We start from the raw sequence: 14,332 nt of genomic DNA, 5'->3' as shown, positions 1-14,332 counted from the left end.
ATGCAGACATCAGTGTAGCAAGCAGGTAACAGTCACTTTGCCTGGCAAATGGGAACTTCACAATGGCTGGGATTCAAACACTCACCTGTTTGCATTCCCTCCAGGGGTCCTGCTGCTTGTGCCACAGGCCTCTACTGGACTTGTGGTACTGGCAGGTCTCTTTCCCTACTTTGTGAGGAGGGCAGGGTGTTGGGAGGGGCATGGCCTAATTGGTGGGTGGTTGTGTCTCTGTGTGCCACATAGAAACGTCCATGGAGCACTACCCCATTTGATATATATTGCCATGGTTGCTAGGGACTCAGGCACACTCATTATGCCATTTCCCTTTGCAAAATGTCTACACAGTACTGACCGACTGTACTTATGCCAAGGCAGAGCTTCAGGGTTGCAGTTATAGTAATCACTAATGAGTGTCTCTCAGGTTTTTGTGGTTTGCTGACAATTGTACTAGTTGTACATTTTGGAATTTACTGAAGCACCTTTCAAGACACACTGAAGATGTCACTGGAGAATTTTGAAGAAACTTGTGGAAGATACAACATTCACAGTTAACTTTTCATATCACTAGGATAGGCACGTGTGATCCTTGTGCATTTTCTATCATGATTAAAACATATACTGAAATAATCAGACCAGCATGTCAAGAATATTTTTTCTATGTGAAAGATTTTATTATGAAGGAATATTGGACTGAGGTTTTACCAATCAGGGCATTACTGGAAGATCTTTCTTCTTTTGAAATTCTGAAATTCACATTATAACTACACTTTGATAAATGTATGTATCACTTAAGTAAATGTTTGGCGTTATTTGCTTTCTTCTGTGTATGTGTGCATGCGCGCATGTGCACTAACAAGTCACAACTGATTTATGGCGACCCCAGCAAAAGGCTTTCAAGGCAAGTGAGAAGCAGAAGTTGTTTGCCATTGCCTTCCTCTGCAGTCTTACTTGGTGGCCACCCATCCAAGTACTGACCCTGCTTAGCCTCCAAGATCAGGCTATACCACCTCGCCTTCTCTCCCATCTTTGTTCTACAGACTAACTTATTTTCTTTAACAATATGATCCCACAGAGAACAAGCATAAGCAGATGCACATCACTTAACATAATATTCTTGTGCTTCCACTGTCTGTAATATTCATAAGGGAAATTCTGTGCATTTCCCACAAGTACCAGAGTACAATGCAGCTGTTGCACCTCACTACAGAGAAAGAACCTGCCCTTCTTTCATGTTCCACACAAGTACTCTACACACAAGAAATATATCTATCTCAAAACAGTCCATTGCTGACTAAAGATCAACCTGTACAAAGTATCACATAGAGATAGGACATCTTACTTGTATTTGAAACCATTTTTTTACTGTTCATGAGACTCACTGGAGAGCACTCATTTACATTTCTGCATGTTTGTTCTAAACTATTAGTTTTGTGATTGGCATATTCATAGTTCATTCTCATATAGCTCTAGTGGTGAGAAATGGTGCACTGCTTAGGCAACTATATGATGTTATCCCTCCTTCTTGAATGGTACTCCAATCATCATGGTGGTTAGGGTTGTGATTAACAGGGTTGCGATTAACAGTCTCACTCCTTCCCCTGTACTCCTTCCTTCTCCAGTGCCTTGCTTGTTTCATCAGTGACTAATAGTGCAATCCTAAAGCAGAGTTACATACTTCTAAACTCCCAGCAGTTATACATTAAGATAACTTACTTTTAGGAAGTGGCATGACTGAATTAGTGATGTAGGTTTTTTTCAGGAAAATGTAAAAAGGAAACTTTTCTGATGCCTTAAAAAGAGTGTGATCTGATTTAACATGTTTGTGTTGACACAGAATTTAGAAGGGTATAATTCTCCTCAGGATGGCACTGTGGTGCTCAAGAAAATACAGAATGTCAGATATTAGTTTGTCAGATTGTATCACCAAATGTACAGGGTACCTAAGTTGCTGATGAAATTCATAGCACAAGTCAGTAGGACAGAAATAATTTAAAAATCCATATATAGCTTTGCATTAGTGTAAGTATAACATCTAAACATTTTTATTAATAAAATATTTTAGTTCAATTATTGATGCTACTGACACCTGAAGTTAACACTGGGTACTTTTAAAATTTTGTTTACTAAGTGTAAGTCAACATAAACATGTTAGACCAGATTGCACTCTATTTATGGCATTAGAAGCGTTTTAAGTTCAAATTTTTCTGCCAAAACCAATATTTGTGGAGTTCCTAAGATGAGCAACCCAATCCTTGGGTGGGTAGGGTGGAAATCACTCAGGGAGAGGACTAAGGTTTACATGGGCATAACTCACACTTGCACAGGTGTAACCCCCATCCTGTGCTGGCGGCCGCCCAAGGCGTGCGACCACTGACGGGCCACCGAACAGAGGCGTAAGTATGGCGCAAGTTTCTGTGCTGGAGCTGGAGGGGGCAGGCCAGAGGGGGCAGGCTGTGAGTTAGTAGGCTTCTAAAGTTGCTCCAGGCCTAGGAACACCCTCTACAGTGGCCAAAAGTTATGCCACGAGAAAGGCTCTGCCCAACAGCCCCTTGCTGTAGAGACTTAGAGCACAAAGCAGGTGAGTGGGTGCTCACAGTGGTGGGCCAAGAGTGCGCTGGGGGGACTTAGCAGAAAATAGGGAACACTTTGCATTCGCTCAAGAGAAGAAGAGCAAAGTATAGAATGTCTGACTAACAACAACCACCCAAGTCTTGTTGCTGGTTATCTGATTTCAGAGTCCCAGCTTGAGAAGGGGCGAGAGAGCACTGATAGGTAAGAAGGAGCTGGGGCAGTGGCTACCCCAGCTTGCTGATTTGTGCCAGCTGCCCCCATCACCTGAACCCTCCTGAACGCCAGCCTCTTCAGGTGAGGCTCGCTGATAGGGGGCTCGGCAGCAGCGGCTGCCTACCACGGAGGCAGTTGTCCAGAAAACTGCTCTTCATGCAGCCATCTGTGTGTGTGTGGGGGGGGAGAATGCCAACTACCCATTTGGGAGTTCTGTTCAGACTCCCTCAGCCAGGGCCTCTCCTGGCAGAGGAGGAAATGCGACCAAAGGACAGGTTGACTGGGTGTTCGTAATTCCCTGCTCAGCCCCTTGACTTTCTCCCTCACAGGATAAGACCATCTCGATGCAGATCACTTTCTCACCAGAGAGTCATGCATCATCTGGTTGTGGGCTGCACCTGTGACACTGGAGCTGCTGCCGCCACGCAGAACAATGGACACCCTCCTATAACACTGCAGACTGGGCTTGGCTTTGGACCGGGCTGGGTCCCTTGTCACACATGTGTCTGCTTCCCTCGCAGGCAGGGAGACCAAGGAGCACGGCTGTTCCAGCCCATGGTGATCCTCCTCGAGTACCATCCAGGTTCAGCCCAGGGAGCAGTTCCCCAAGGCAGCCCGCATCTCAACCTCACCCGTGAGGGGAGTATGAAGAATGGATTTTGCAGATCTGACTGCTGTGCAAACTGCCTTTTCCAGTTTAATAAAATATGTGTCGAAAAACAATAAACTGCCTGTCTGTTGCTTGCCTGTAGATGGCAGTAACCCCTCCCATTCCCCGTAGGAATGTCTTTTCACACATCCCAGTGAATGATTCCTGGCTCAGGGATGGGATGTATGGGGTGGGTTCGGCTGCCAGAAGAAGCAGGTGTCCAGTGATGCTTTGCGGCCCTGTCCAGCTTCCTTGCCCCCTTCCCCCCTCAATGTAACTTCAGGCAGTGGGGTGGGAATTGTAGTGTGGCCCATGTATGTCCCCACTGAGGACTCTCATTCTCTGACAGACAGAGCTGCTGGCATCTGATGAGCCAGGCAGATTACCGCTGCATGTGGAGGAAGGGGGGGGGGCATTTGCTGCCGGGAGGAGGGAGATGTGGAGTGACATCTTGGGATCTCTGGGGCTCCTCCTCTGTGATGGACCACTGTCTTTTTCATTGTTTATGGATGCAGAGATGGACTTGGAAAATCTGGCACAGGGGGATGGGGGATGGCCCCCTGGAGCAGTTTCTCTGGACCCGCAGGCCATCAGGTCACTCTGGGAAGTGTCACCCCAGGACCAGAGCTTGGCTTTTGAAGTCCAACCTGCATTCTCCTTTCATCTTTGTGATGCAGTGATGTGTTCAAATGATGCTGCTACAAGTCCAAGGGTGTTTGTCGCTTCCATCACCTCCAATGGTATCTTGCATGGTTTCCGATGGGCATTCCTGTCACTCATTGAAGACCCCCCCCACCTGCCTCTCTGGGACCAGGGGCCCCAAGTGCTACAGGCTGTGAGTGCGACCTTCACTGGGTCCTGCTGCCTTTCTGGGCTCACTTTTCAGTGACGGGGGCATCTTCCTTGGGGCAGCAGCAGCAGGGGTTGTGGGGGTTGCAAGCGAGTGCTGTTTCCATCGCCAGCTGGCTCCTTGTTGGGAATGGGGTTGGACGAGTGGGTGGGCGAGCACCCCATCTGCACTGTCAGTGTCCCACCCCCTGGGGTGGGGCTCCTCACAGGGTAAGCACCTCTGTTAGGGTGCAGCAAGCCTGATTGTGGGGGCCTCTCCCTGCAGGGTGGAGGCATGGCAGCTGGGGATGGTAAACATGGCCCAGGACTGGCTACTCCTTCCCCTGCCACTCACGGTGCTGTCAACTGCTGCTGCCCTGTAACTGGTCAATCCTGGCGGTGTTGCCTGGGCAATGGCAGCACATTCACTCCTGAATGTGTCTTGCCAGGCTTGGCTGGCAGGCCCAGCTCTCCCACAAAAGTCCTTAGGAAGCAGATGAGTGGCACTGAATTTACACTGAAGTGTGGCCACAGGCATAAGATGGGGCTTTAGGATTGAACTGTTTAAGACATTTCTGTTATCTTAAGGGTGGGGAGATTTCCACTAATGTAGCCAATTGGGCCGACTAGAATGCTCTTTCTGGTGATCAGCAGACAATTAAGAAGAGAATAGGATACAAAGCAGAGTCCTGCAATGGGAGGGAGGAATCAGTGAAAATAGTTATACCATCTTAAGAAAATCTAAGAGCTCTTAAACTTTGGAATATGTGGCTGTGTATAGGCCACTGCGTATGACCTGGAAAGCTGCAGGGGAACCGTACAAGTTGACTTCTTATTCCAGTAAGATATTGCATTAATCCTTATTATCTGGAGTTAAAACTTTTTAATGTTAATGCCCATATACAAGAAAAACAAGAAAACATAATACCTGTATTATGGGAAGAGTCTTACTGGCATTATAAGCAAGTACTATATTCTTAGTCCGTGGTTCAAAAATAAAACATCTCCACTATAACTATTTTATGCAAAGTAAAATACTTTTTATATTAATTATATTTACATTTATATTTATATAGTCATGCCAGAAAAATGCTTTCTAATTCTGAACCACCTCAGATACCATGACCCAACTGTCATTTTAAGGCCAGAACTGCCCTATTGAATTGCACTAATCTTTAACTTTTTAAAGCAGACTTTCTCTTGTTGCTATATCTTTTTCTTTTCAATATGAATCGAAAATCCAGATTTTGCTTGGGCCTTTTGTGTTTTATCTAGCACTTTTTACACGTGGCAGCTTAATTAACAACAACTCTCCAGTACCCCAAGGCTTTAGCAGAGCTATCATTTAGATATACTGTTTTTCCTGGTGCAGCAAGGAATCAAATACGGTTTATATTATCTTAATCTGAATGGAAAATGTCACTTTTATGAGCATCTGGTTGATGTTAAAAGAATACATATATAGGATTATGTAATGACTTTATAAAGAGATAATCCAATATAATTATTAATATTGAATTGGCAGTGATAAAAAGTGTTATTATTCTAGTAAGAAACTGCATATATCATGAAGCTCTGACAAGTAGCTGACTTGAATCCAAAGATCTCTGTATGGGAGCAAAATCCATTTCTGCATTACCCACCTATCTATGATAGCCTCTTGCATTCACGAAAAGCTGCTCCTGAGTGTCAGAGTACCATCTAGAGTTGCAATGTGGAACTGGAACTGGAGGCAGAGGATGTTTCACGCACATACAGACATTATAATGTGTGATAACAACCTCTCACACATGTGACAGTTCCATGCTAATGTCAGCCATGACCCTTCACATACAGTATAATCCACTCAGCTCTCTGGTGCATATACAATTGGTTCACTTTATAGTCCTTAAAAGACTATGTAAAATTAATGTAAACAAACATAAATTAAACATAGATACCACTTCTGCAATAGGGTATGCAAAAGAAAAAAAAATCAACAAAGTTGGATCTGAGTTTTATTTAATTTAAAAAGAACTGAGGTTTTTTTATACTGGGGTTAATACTAATCAAATTAGGAATGCAATCAAATAGCACCATTTTTTCAATGGGAAAACACATTTTTAGGTTTAACTTCCCTTCTATACTCCACCCGAGATGAACTTCTCAGAGACTGAGCTATTTACTCATGAGACTGTACCTAATAACCTTCAAACACATAGGAACAAGTATCCCCATTTTATACGCATTAGGATTCTCACTTACAAGGCTAGCACAGGACTGCGTGCATTGGCATAGTATTTCTCTGAATCCTCACACAGAGTCCGTGGCAACTAGCAGGGAATCTGGATTGATATTTATTCATCTTATGGTCCTAGGGTATTATTTGCTGTAGTTGTATTGATATTTTGTAGTCCTTGCAGTTTATAAAGTTGATATCAACTGTATATTTTGTTAACTGCAAATTTGCTACGGCCAATGGCTAATTGCAATAAACTTACTACTACTACCACAGAGTCTATATTTAAACAAAAATGGTCAAAGATAAACATTGCCCCTTCCCACATCTTACCTCACTGTACTCTGTTTAAATATGCTTTCTACACTGGTGTGCATATAATCTCATGCATGCTGGGTCTTCCTATGCTAATTAAGATGTATCTTTCACATAGCAAAGATGGGCTTCATCATCCTTTATCTTTGCTATGTCTCCACCATACATGGTTATAGACGCAAGTGTCCATATTTTGTATTTTACTACCATTGAGAGTGTGAGGGAAGCCTATATGTCTAATTATCTCCCATTTGCAGGGCACAGAGGATGCTTGTCACAATGATGTAAAGCCTTGGCTTCTGCCTCTTCCCCACAAGTGACTGAAGCCTCATCTACCAGCATGTCCAAGCAAACATATTCAGGCAAAGCATTTGCCTCCATCCTCTGCAGGCTGACTTCCTACCAAAGGAGAAAGGTGTCTTATAGTCTGCCTCTTAATCCTACTCTATACAGAGAATCATAAACTCAGTGCGGAATGATGAGCAAAAAATGAAAATGCCAGCTGGGATGATCCTCGTAGGTGGGAAGACAGTTATAAAAGAACACAAAGCAGAACTTAAAAGATGTCATGCTGGATCAGTCCAGCATTCTGTTTAATGAAGCAGCCAACCAGATGTATCTAGAGGCCAACAAACTGAAGTCACCCTTCAAAATGTAATTTTACTGACTCTGAACATCAAGATTCCATTCCTATTTAATGAGGATATGATGCTGGATCCAAACAACCATGAGCATAGTGAAAATCGGCCCTAACACCACAAGGGCTGCTAGTCTTATCAGTATTTTAATACATTGTTTTTGACTTAAAAGTCTGCAAACCCATGAAAACACTATTAGCCTTCTGCTGTCCATGTTGTCAAGCTTTTTGACAAGAAGAGTGTCACATTCAGATATCTGGCTGGAGGCAGTCAAAGGCTTATGGAGTAATGACAGTACTTGGTAGCTGAAGGGTGGCTTGAGAGAACTGAACATAGATCCAGAATATACAAGATAGCATTCCAAGTAGGGCTGACAGATCCCCCACCATGGCAGCCCCTGCACTCAAACTCCGCTGCTGCTCCCCTGGTGGTGGAGGGTGGGGACAAACGTACATGGAGGCAGGCCAGAGTGCGCATGCACTCTGCAGGTGCCATTGATGCCACTTCCACTTTAAACTGGAAGCTAAGTGTCTTGCAGGCCCAGTTCTTTAATAGTCCCAAGCACAGCTAAAATGCTACGTTTAGGGCCTGCTGAGACACCGTAGCTTTCAGTTTAAACTGGAAGTGACATCGTCAAGGGGCCTGTGGAATGCACCATAAACAACCCTTATTCGAGAACCCATCCCAGAAGTACCCTGGAATTACACAGGATCTGGTCCCCGGCTTGTGGGGCTGGTCCCAGCTGGCAGACCTTAAGGGCAAAGTCTTCCCTTTGGTCCACCCAATGAGAATGTACTGCAGAGCCAGTTGGGCTTCCCAAACTCTGCTTCTGAACTGGCTAAAACATAGTTTTAGTAGCAACTATATTACGTAAAAAAAACCCTCTTACACCTTTATCCTTCCATGTGAACAAAGCAGAGGGGAAAAAAATACTTTCCCAGACCAGTCATCCTATGATGTGTATAAATATGTACTAACTAAGTAGCAATTCCTATGCATGTTGTTTTCCCCAACAATTTCATTATATTTTCTGTATCACTGACCATGTCATCCTCACCAGAGTTACACCCTTCTAAACCTACTGACTTCAAATTAATTAAAAGGGTGTAACTCTCTTTAGGACTGCACTGTAAGTTTTCTAGATGAGTGAATGTCACAAAAATTGGTGGCTAGTTATCAAGAAAAGTAAGATTTAGCTTGAATTGACCAAAATGGTACCTCAATCCTACAAAAAAAAAAACAATAGCTTTATGTATACTAACATAAGCCTACACTGTTCAAAGATGCAAATAACTAAGCTCATTTGGAGTGAATGACTGGGATCCACTACACTCAATCTTCAATATGACTACGAAAGACATAACTCTATAAGCACACAGTGTATTTCTTTCCTTTGGAAAATCACTCCGAATCATTGAAATTAGTGAATGAGATTGTCAGCCTTACGTATTCTTTGTCACTCCTTTTTTTAGCATAAAAAATGAAGAGATGAGTAATTTTAAACTCTGTGACAGTACATTTTAATATGTGCTGATGATTAGTTTGCACGCTTTTATCTTCAAGTGATACAGAATTCAATTATACATACCACAGTTTGGTGGTTAACTTGAATCACTTCATCTCCAGCATGGATTTTCTTACACCGATCTGCAGGTGACTGAATTTAAAATAAAAGAGATGATAAAGAATACAGTCCTTATTGGCTATCATCTCTCTTTTAGCAGAAGCAAGATTGTTAAGCTATGCAAACTGTGTTAGTTCTATATTTTCAGGTAGGCAAAATATGTATTTAGTATTTTGAAATTTAAAGATACAATAATTGTTAGGGCATATCACAATGAATCACTGAATAAGATTCACACCAGAATTAATATAGGCAAAAAAATTAAGAGTACACAGTCAGTCTTATAATTTTTTAAATAAATCTATCAGATCATATACAAATCTATCATATTGTATTGAAGTAGTGAGCATTTTCAACGGCGCCAAAATATCCATAATATTAAGTCATAAGTTAACTACTCTAACCATTCTTTTCTAGAGCATTAATTTTGCCCATAAGTAAACATTCTTTCTAGTGATATTTTAGGTAAGTAGCCATTTTGGTCTGCAATAGAACAGCAGGATTTGAGTCCAGTGGCACCTTAGAGACCAACAAGGTGCCACTGGACTCAAATTCTGTATTTTTTCCTAGTGAGTATATGTAATATAACCTGGGGCGGGGGGTGGAGAAAATGGTAAACTTCAATGTAATTCTCTTTTGCTGCAATGAAAAAGTAAAGGAAAAAAGGAACACACCTTAGAAAATGAACAAAAAGACCAAACCAAAAAGATGATTATTTTCAGTTCTTCAACACCTTTCATAATCTATTAATATTTGCTACTCGAAGTGAGTGGTGTCCATTAAGAAATCAGCAGATAAATCAAGCATAACTCTGTGTGCTTAAGAATCTATCTAGCTGAATTCTGGGTCATAAAAGATTTTCTACTTTACTGGATCCAGGCAGTTTACAAACTATGGTTCTCAGGAATCCAGAGATACTTTGAAAACCTGTCAAATGTTCCTCAATGAAAACCTTGCTAATGCTCAAAAGACAGCTGCTCTAACATTACTGATGCTTCACTGCATTGCACAGGGGAAGCGTGCACTTTCCATTTCTATTTAGTAAGGGCCCAGTGGACCTCACTGGTACATTATGCACAAATATACTGCACCTAAAACATCCATGTGAAACTTCTGCAATACACAAAGATTCCACAGAAAACAGAAATGGATTCTTCAGGAGGCAAATCTAAGTCAAAATGGTTCCCTGAATATGGCAAATCCTGGAAACTGCTTATCAGAATATTCTGTGCCTGAATGTAATCCTTTTCAGACTTGTTCCAGTCTTTACACACTAAAATCAATGGATTCATACTGCATAAATTCAATTTTCCTTACATTCTGTTTCAATTCAATTAATTTTCCAGATCAACCCAATATACAGTGGCCCAGTGTCAATAAATAATTCTTCAATTCTAAGGACTCATCATCATAATATATCTGGGAAACTCCAGAATATCAAAGCTGAAATGCTATGAACTATGAATAAGAGGAATTGTCAAACGTAGTTTTGCCGCCTCTGCTTTTCATTGGAGCCCCCTGGTCCTCCCCCCTCCCTTCTACTGGTCCTGAGGGTCAAGGGAATACAGAGGTGGGGACAGTTGCAAGAAAACCTCTTCCCCTTTTCACATGCTATTCTGCAAATAAACCAAAAACTGTATGGTGTGTGTGTGAATGTGTGTGACACAGAGAGAGAGAGAGAGAGAGAAGGAGGGGTCCCTTCTGCCGTTACAGTGCCCGTAGCTCCTATAGCTCATACTAACCTGACAAATCTCAACCTTTCAGGGATGACTTTTAGGGAAACTTAGGAAGAGGAAGGCAGCAAAGATCCCATTCACGTTTACATTGTATACCCTTGAGTCAATTCCAGTTTCAGAAAGCATTTTCCAGTAATTATCAGAAAGCATTTCTCTCAACTCCTTGTTAAGACTGTTTGCTGGACCTCTGGATAATATAATATAATATAATATAATATAATATAATATAATATAATATAATATAATATAATATAATATAATATAATATAATATAATATAATATAATATAAATTTCTTACATTAAAATCAATTGATCTTAGAAACATTTTAAATTTGAGTGGATTGTTCCTCAGATGTTTTATATGCTGCACTTACTCTCCAGATGTAAAATTTGGTAGTCTAATGTTAAGTACAAAACCCAGAGGAAATAAAGCATATGGATAGCCTATTGAAAATATTGGGACAAAAGCGCACAGTTAAAGCTTATAGATAAAAATAGTATGATTGTCATCCAATGAAATAAATAATCTATTCATATGAGGTTTAGTTGATTAATTGATTAATCTACTTAAATACAAATAAAGCCAATAATTCTGAAAAAGAAAATCTGTTTTTAAATGATGGATGAATGTGTTGCATTAGGCACTATTTTAGAACCATCATTCCTTCATTTATGCTTCTTCTAAGATGATACCTGCCACTCAAGTTTTTGTAAATATATATATATATTTAAATTGTTTAAAATCTGTTGCCTGCATATTCGGGAGCATCTTTTTAATCAAGCAAAGGCTTTTAATTAATTAATCTAACCAACTAATCAACCAAATGTTACAAGCCTGAACAAAATCACTATACTACATGTCCATATATAGCATAAACTTTAGAACTACAAATTGATGGTTCTGTCTCAAGTTCTTTGCGATTCTCTCAAGCCATTTACTGATGATGATTGGATTCAGGTGCTTTAAAACTGCACAGGATTACATCAAATGCACTTAAACTCTAGTAAAATATAACGAGTTGGATCCAGTGCTAAACATCTCCTTGCACTAGAGTTCTTGTACAAGTGGAAAAACAAGAAAAAGACTGGGGCAGCCACTTACATAGAGTCAAATTTATTGTATCACCACGTGCATTTCTGTTTGTGAAAGTCATTGTGCTATCAAGTTCTGGGCAAGTTCGATGCTGTTGGAAGTTGTGGGTTTTTTCCATGCTTCCCCTCAGCATTGTGGTGCAACCATGCACATCTCGGGGTTTCCCCCACTTTTCTCCAATTTTTCTCAAACTTGCTCTACTCCAAAGTTTTGAGAAATATCACACAAAAGCCTGAGAGGCTACTATGTAGGTGGAAAAGTTCAGGTTTTTCCAGTTCCTTCTATACAGCAGCCATTTTGCTCATAGTAGCCTTTTCCTCTCTCTACAGCATAAATTTTTTCTTTGATCTGCAATTTCATAGCATTATATTGATACACCATTATATCAAAACATGCATCAGAATATGTGGAATATGTCAGAATACGCGGAATATGTCAGAATATGTGGTCATGGCAATGCTGACAAGTTACATAAATAGTCCAATTAAAGAATTTGAAGAGAAATGGGGAAATTATTTTGCTTACAATGGATAAAATTTATAAGATGTCTTAGTCCTGTAATTTTGAATATGATTGCACATTGATATATTTTATAATTTGACTGTAAGATAATTAGTTATACAAAGATAATTGGTAGAATAGACTGTACCGTAGATAATACTGAAATAATGGCAAAAAGTCAATATTGTCATTGTTAAGAAATATATAAGTAAAAGACAATGATAAAAATAGGGGAAATAAGGATTTTTAAATTTTTTAAGCTAAGGCATAGAAACTAGAAATGGGCACGAAATGGGGAAAAAATGAAACGAGCGTTTCGTGTTTCATCACATTCCACTAATCACAAATCACAAACTTTCACAAAATTGTCCTGTTTCGCGAAACAATTCGTTAGTTTCATGATTCATCAGAACCCAGGGCACTTCAATGGCCCCGTTCAGAGATGCCAAAATCACAGGGAGATTTCAGCAGGCTCTCCTCCACCCACCCTCGGCCAACAAGCCAGCAAGAACAGATGCTCTAAATAAGAATATAAGCAAAGAAAAATTGAAGAAAAAAAAGGTAGGCCTCAGTCAAGCTAGGCCCCAGAGCCAGGCAATGCCCTGAGACTGGGGTTGGGTGGGGTGGAGGAAAGAAGGCACCCTCACCCAATGGCCTTCCCAGCAAGGCCAAGAGCTGAAAATAAGGAAGAGGCTTTTCGGTCTCTTTTAAAGCAGCAGCAAATCCAGCCAAAAGCTCCCAATTCCACTCTCTCATTCCAGATCCCAGCAACAGGTCCTCCCTCTCCCTCTGTCAACAGGAACTGAAAAGCACGACACAGAGAGCTGTGTCTTATATAAGAAATGCTCAAATAGAGCAGAACAGGAGGTCTCTGACTGTCAGACAGACTGGCGTAACAGAGTTTGGAGGGATGAGATTGGTATTTCCATGGCTACAGAAGGCCCATCTCCTCAGTTGCCTAGGGGATTAGCCCCCCTGCTCCTTGCTGTATAGGGCAGAATGGAAGCTCTCCAGTTGGCAGGGAGAGCTGCCTCAAGGTTATGTGGGCTAAGATTGGGGTTTCCAATGGCAACAAAAGGTCTGCAGACATTCTGGGCCTATGTTGCCTAGGGAATCAATGGGTTAGCGCCAGCCTGTCTAGCATCACAAATCATTCACGAATTGGCCCCAAAAGTCGTGAATTTTGTAAAAACCAGAGCCCCACATAACACATTTCATATAACACGAATTGGCCTGATTCGTCATGAAATTTGATTTGTAATTTGATTCGTGCCCATGTCTAGTAGAAACAGGTTGGAATTTCCAATATTACTTTACTTAAACACTCTTAAAGGTTATGGCAATTAGTTATATTACTCAATAAGCACTGTTATTATTAACAGTTGTTAAGGAAAGGTAATGATAAGATGGATAAGGAAAGGTAATGATGTTAAGGAAAGGTAATGATAAGAATGATAAGATAATAATGAAATAACTTTTTATTTTTTTAAATGAGTAGAAACAGGTTTGAATTATGCATGTGTTGTTTATTTGGAAATATATACACTAAAAAGGCTTATTTATTATTCTAATTATTATTCTAATATCTATGGTTATGATTTTTGTACTCTGTATTTTAATTATCCTTGTAGCACACAGCTTTATATTTGATTTGTTTGCCCCTTTTCTGTCCCTTTCTTTTTCTGTATTCCCTTTTTGTTTTAATAGGATAAAATATATCTTTAAAAATATGCATCAGGTTCTCTGTATTCCCAGCTTTCATTTTTAAAAAAGTAAGTCTCTAGCCTATTTCCTTGTGAAGATACAAGGAAAAATGCATATCTCTGCAACAAAATGGGACAGAGACATGCTTCTACATTTGTATCCTTTTGTACTCTTCTTAATAAACTCTATCCATTATACTGTTGTGGTGTTATTTGTGGCTTAGTGAATCCAGTACTTTGGC

General features: G+C 40.6%; 1 protein-coding gene across 4 annotated transcripts in view; it reads right to left on the bottom strand.

The window, feature by feature from the left end:
* The window catches only part of CNKSR2 (connector enhancer of kinase suppressor of Ras 2), a 281,178-nt gene that overhangs the window by 134,871 nt on the left and 131,975 nt on the right, over positions 1-14,332 (bottom strand). For all 4 annotated transcript variants that reach the window (XM_054973601.1, XM_054973600.1, XM_054973602.1 and 1 more), the window contains exon 8: positions 9,021-9,089. In XM_054973601.1, coding sequence (XP_054829576.1) covers positions 9,021-9,089 — 69 coding nt within the window. The remainder of the gene's footprint in view (positions 1-9,020; positions 9,090-14,332) is intronic.

The sequence above is a fragment of the Eublepharis macularius genome, chromosome 3 (genome assembly GCF_028583425.1).
Source record: "Eublepharis macularius isolate TG4126 chromosome 3, MPM_Emac_v1.0, whole genome shotgun sequence".
NCBI classification, from domain to species: Eukaryota; Metazoa; Chordata; class Lepidosauria; order Squamata; family Eublepharidae; genus Eublepharis; species Eublepharis macularius.
Note: the sequence above shows the minus strand (reverse complement) of the source record. Positions and strands in the feature narration are given on the sequence as shown.